The following is a 5,052-nucleotide window of genomic DNA, read 5'->3' as shown; positions in this document are numbered from 1 at the left end:
TCCAACCGTACTCTGACTTTATTTTTATTTTCCATCATAAATCACAATATTTCAGCATAAAACAAAACTTATAACAAAGAAGCACAAGAGGTTCTTTGAACTTCATGACTGCATAACAATAGTAACCGGGGTAACAGAGTGACGATGATTAGGAGTGACAGTGAGAGGGTCAGAGTTTTCCCATTGGTCGATACAAACGGGACGTATGCATGAGCCTGAGGGAGGGTCAGAATGACACTATCACAGGGAACATAAATTACAGGGAGGAAAAAATAAAGAACTATAAAAAAAAAGTCAAACACTCCCAGAAGGCAAATAAACCTAACACTCTTTTTTTCCTGAAAAAAAAAAAAATGTTTCCCATAAATTTCATCATTTTATTGTGGGTAAAGTTGACATCAAATTGTAACTGATTGATACATGCATTATCCCATATTCCTTAAACACAATTATTTGCATTATGACAGACCACACATATGACATTGTCAGTCAAACCTTGAGCCCAAAGTGTCTCATTCAAGTGATGCCTGTGGAATGCTGGAGATCAACCCAAGCAAGAGTTTCAGGTTAGTTAATCATCAAATACAGTTCTCCAGCTGACGCTGATGTGGTATTGTTCTCCATTTTCCTAACACACACACACTCATCCACTCAGTTTTTCTTCACTGTACATCTGCTTTTGGCTGTTCAGCTTTTGGTTCCTCAGGTTTCGGCTGTTCTGCATTGGGTTCCTCTGCCTTGGGTTTTTCTGCTTGTGATTCCTTAGGCTTTGCCTCTGGCTGTTGTGGCTCTTGGGTAATGTTACACATTTTCCTTGGAAGAAGAAAGGAGTATTGTTAAGAAATTGTAATGCTCAGCATAAATACTCTTTATTTCCCATTTAAATTAAATAATAAAAAAAGTGTTTTAATTTTACATTTTAAAAGTTTAAATCCATAAATTAACCCATAACCTAATTTAAAAGCTTCAGGTTATGTAGCATCCAGAGCTTTAACAACAGATTCTGTACCTATTTAATCACAACTAACATTATCTGACAGATCCATGAGTTTGGAGATCCATACCAAATAGTTCTATTATACAAATGTACTCACCTTCCCTCCTCAGAGGTCTTGTCGATGTACTTGCAAAGTGTGCTCAGCTGCACCAGTTGATTTTGTAGAGAATCAACCTCTGTTGCCCAATGAGACTTTTCCTTGACAAACTCACCTGCAAACAGTAAAAAAAATAAAAAAAATAAATAATATATATATATATATATATATATATATATATATATATATATATATATATATATATATATATATACATATATATATATATATAGTATTATACTATTATTATAGTATAGATTTGAAAATTTCTTGTACAGCGATATAAGGAGGTCAAAGCAAATAATGAATGCAAACGATGATAGTAACAAGTGCAATTTTATATGTAACATCTTGCACCCCAGTTTGTGCAATTCGAATACTTAATGACTTACGATATGCATCATTAGCTGTTTTTATCCAGGCTTTGCATTTATTGCCGCAGAGGGGCAGTATATTTTCATGGGCTTTATTATAAATCTTGCTAATATGAGCTACAGTCAGTAGCTCTGCTTCTACCTACATATTACTTCTAATAGTCAATACGGTTTTTAAAAATGGTCTTGAAGACAAAGAGATGGAAACTCACTCTCGATATGTTTCTTCTCTGACTCTCCAGCAGCAATTTCATCTGTTAATCGTTTCTGAAGAAGTGAAATGGAAGACAAGTTATGATTATCACAGGTGTCATATAGACCTACATTTGAGGCACTGGATTTGAAGGCATTCAGTCAGTTACAATCACTGGACCATAAAGTACAGTGGTAATACAATGAAGCAATTAGGCTATGTAAGGTCTCAGACGGATATTAAAAGTGATGATGGACGTAAATAGTTGAGAGTACATAAAAAAATCAAACATCTCACCTTCTACAACTCACCTTGTCACCTTTACATGTATCAACGTCACCTTTTTTCTTCTCTGCAAATGTCTTGGCTACGGACACATCTTTGGTTAGAATGTCCACCTCTGTTTTAGTCTTATTTAGCAGTATATTTCCCTGGATCAGCTGATCCTTGTATTCTTCCAGAACATCTCTGGTCACCCTGAACTTAATATCTTGAAATGAAGCCTGTTTACTCATTTGCACCTCCTGTTTCCGTTTGGAATGGATGTAGCCAGCGATACCCAGACTACACACAAAGAAAAAAGCCAACAGCAGTGCAGGAAACTTCATGATGAAGGACTGGACCGGACACTCACAAACTGTCTTTCGCGTGCAGGTGTACAGATGATCAGAGTTACCTGTCGCTGAAACTAACACCTACAAGTCTTTAGCATTATGTTGAAGAGCAGGCGCTGTGTTCTCCGTGATATTAACACAGATTTGTAAAAATATTTTAATTAAAACAAGTTAATTCCTATCTGGGGTTTTTTTTCTGCCCAGCTTAGCGGTGCTTGAAAGAGTGAAGAGAAACGTCGCTACAGGTAACACAGCCCAACTATAGAAAACCACGCCCATTCAGGTGTTTCTCTCTCTCTCTCTTGCGCTCATTCAGGTGTATCATTGGTGTACACTTGCAGTGACGTCAAACTACGAAGACGTATTGACGTGTGTCCGACTCACTCCCCTGAATCGGTTCTTTCGAACGGTTCATTTCAAAGAACCGGTTAAATGTTTCCGCAATTATTTTGCATCATTAGCCTACTACAGTATCCATATGTAGGCGGCCATGTCACCGTTTATAACGTTTTCCTTAATTATATTTGTATTAATGTTGTAGTAATTTCATGTGGCTCAGTTCTGCTATGATTCAGCTCATTTAAATGGACTCGAGACGTGAGTGCCGACTGGTTCTGTGAACCCGGTACCATTACGACGCACGTCCACGTCGCCAATGATGCAAGTATTCAAAGACACCGAATAAATTCTATTTAGCTACGTTTGAAACTTTCGGCTTGAATTTAAATCCAAGTACGATGATGGACAAAATAATTTTCACATCTGTCGAGCCAAGCCTCCACATTAGGGCAATGAAACCTCAACGTACTAAGTGAGTAGGCTACCTGTTTACTATGGGGTGAAAAGTTTTTTTTTTCAATGTTAAGATGCCATGCACTTTCACGGCATGTTGGCTGTGTCATGCAAATAAGAATATCCTTGTCTACCCTGTTTAACCACCTTTTAATGACTGACGAATTTTGAGTTTTATAATGCCACACCTTCAGTCCCCTATTTGAGTTTGTGAAATAGATAAAGAACTGCCTCTTAAATTCAGAGCTGATGTGTATTCTGCTATTTGATTTTCTAGTTTGCTTTGTTAAAACAAAGGTGGGTGGAGAGAGTGGAAAAGTTGGTCAGAGATCACAGCAACATTATCAAGGAAGTTCAAGTTTCACTCTCTCTCTCTCTCTCTCTCGCCCGCGCGCGCACACACACACACACACACACGTTCTTGTTTGCTTAACCCAGACATCCAGTTGTACAGGTAAGGCAGGCTTACCTTTTACTGCCTTAAAGCAATAGCTTTTCAGAGAGACAGGAAACGGAGTTAAGTCTGTTTCAGTCAACAGCATAGACGCTGCTGCTATGAGAATCGAGTAGAGATAAAAAAAAAAGAAAGAAAACAAAATCAACCTTTCCCCGAGGAGCTCCTTTGGTCTACTCTACTTCTTTCTTCCTCCCTCAGGATGAGAGCAATATCGGCAATGGTTTTCCTGGCCTTATGTGCCCTGCTGGTTATAATCTACCAGGCCGTACAGCAGGAGCTCAACATCCGCAACCTGAAAACACGCATTATTGTTTCCGGTGAACAGGTGAAGTTGAAAGAGGATGGGATCATGGCAGCCAAGCTGAAAGTGGAAGAGATGAATAAACAGCTAAATCCTCTGATCGCACAGAGGGATCAACTCAAAAAGCAGAAGGACGAGCTTAAGAAAGGCAATGCTGATTCTGAAAAGGAGCTAGGCACGTGTAATTCTGACAAGGTACAGTAGTGTGAATCTCAAAGCAGTAGAACTATGCACTGATTAGCTTTCCATGTTATCTCTTTTAAATCAGAGTTAATGAGTTGTGATTCATTCATTTGCGATTGATCACAAACTCGGTTTAGTTTCATCCTGTGGCGTGACATGCTATAATCCATTAAATTTTAGTATACACCAGTTAAAAAACTTGGAGTTGAAAATATATATATATTTATGTATTTCAAAGACGTCTCTTATGCTCATCAAGGCTACACAAATGTGATCAAGAGTATATTAAATGTTCTCAAATAATATCTCAATTTAAAAGAACCTTTTTCTATTTTAATATATTTCAAGTTGTCATTATTTCTAAGAGTAATCCAGTCTCCAGTGTCTAATATGAAGATTTGGTGCATGCTCAAGAAACATTTCAAATTATTATCAATGCTGAAAACAGTTTTGCTGCTTAATATTTTGTGGATGTGGAATATTTTTTATTCAGGATTCTTTGATGAATAGAACATTTTTTTTTAACTGAAATCTTTTGTAACATTATGTCTCTGCTGTCACTTCTGATCAATTTAATGCATCCTTGTGGAATAAAAATATTAAATCCTTTTTTTTTTAAGACAAATTGGAAAAGTAATGTTTGTGTGGCTTGTAGCATATCAATAATTTGTCGAACACAGGACTGTTTAAAATGAACTAGTGAATGTAGAAGGTAAAATTATGGAAAACTTGTGTTTTGTGTTAATCTATGCTTCAGTTATTCAATCACCCCTAGACATAAGCAATGAAAACAGGGTTTTAGGAACACAAGTTTACCCAAAAGATTAAAAAGATTAGGAAACATTCAAAAGATACACTCACTGTACCAGAAGCAAAATGAAAATTGTTATTCCAGTTTTGCAGCTTTTCATGAGTAAAAAAAGAACCAATACACAGGTTGCCAGTAGACAGGTAAGGAAATTTTACTTAAAAAGGGGGACATATTTTTATTAGAGTATCTTCGTTTGATCACACACATAGCGTTTAAAAGTTTTGGGTCAGTAC

General features: G+C 36.8%; 1 protein-coding gene across 1 annotated transcript; it reads right to left on the bottom strand.

Annotated features, from left to right (window-relative positions):
* LOC113060132 (FK506-binding protein 3-like) lies at window positions 1-2,558 on the bottom strand. The gene is made up of 4 exons (XM_026228981.1): window positions 1,973-2,558; window positions 1,681-1,735; window positions 1,095-1,209; window positions 1-813 (listed from the first exon to the last, which is right to left on the bottom strand). The coding sequence occupies exons 1-4, from the start codon at window positions 2,267-2,269 to the stop codon at window positions 663-665; spliced, it is 618 nt and encodes a 205-aa protein (XP_026084766.1). The 5' UTR covers window positions 2,270-2,558; the 3' UTR covers window positions 1-662.
* Between the last annotated feature and the right edge of the window lie 2,494 nt (window positions 2,559-5,052).

This window comes from Carassius auratus, chromosome 41 (genome assembly GCF_003368295.1).
Source record: "Carassius auratus strain Wakin chromosome 41, ASM336829v1, whole genome shotgun sequence".
In the NCBI taxonomy this organism is placed as follows: domain Eukaryota; kingdom Metazoa; phylum Chordata; class Actinopteri; order Cypriniformes; family Cyprinidae; genus Carassius; species Carassius auratus.
The sequence above is the reverse complement of the archived record's forward strand: the minus strand, read 5'-3'. Positions and strand labels throughout refer to the sequence as shown.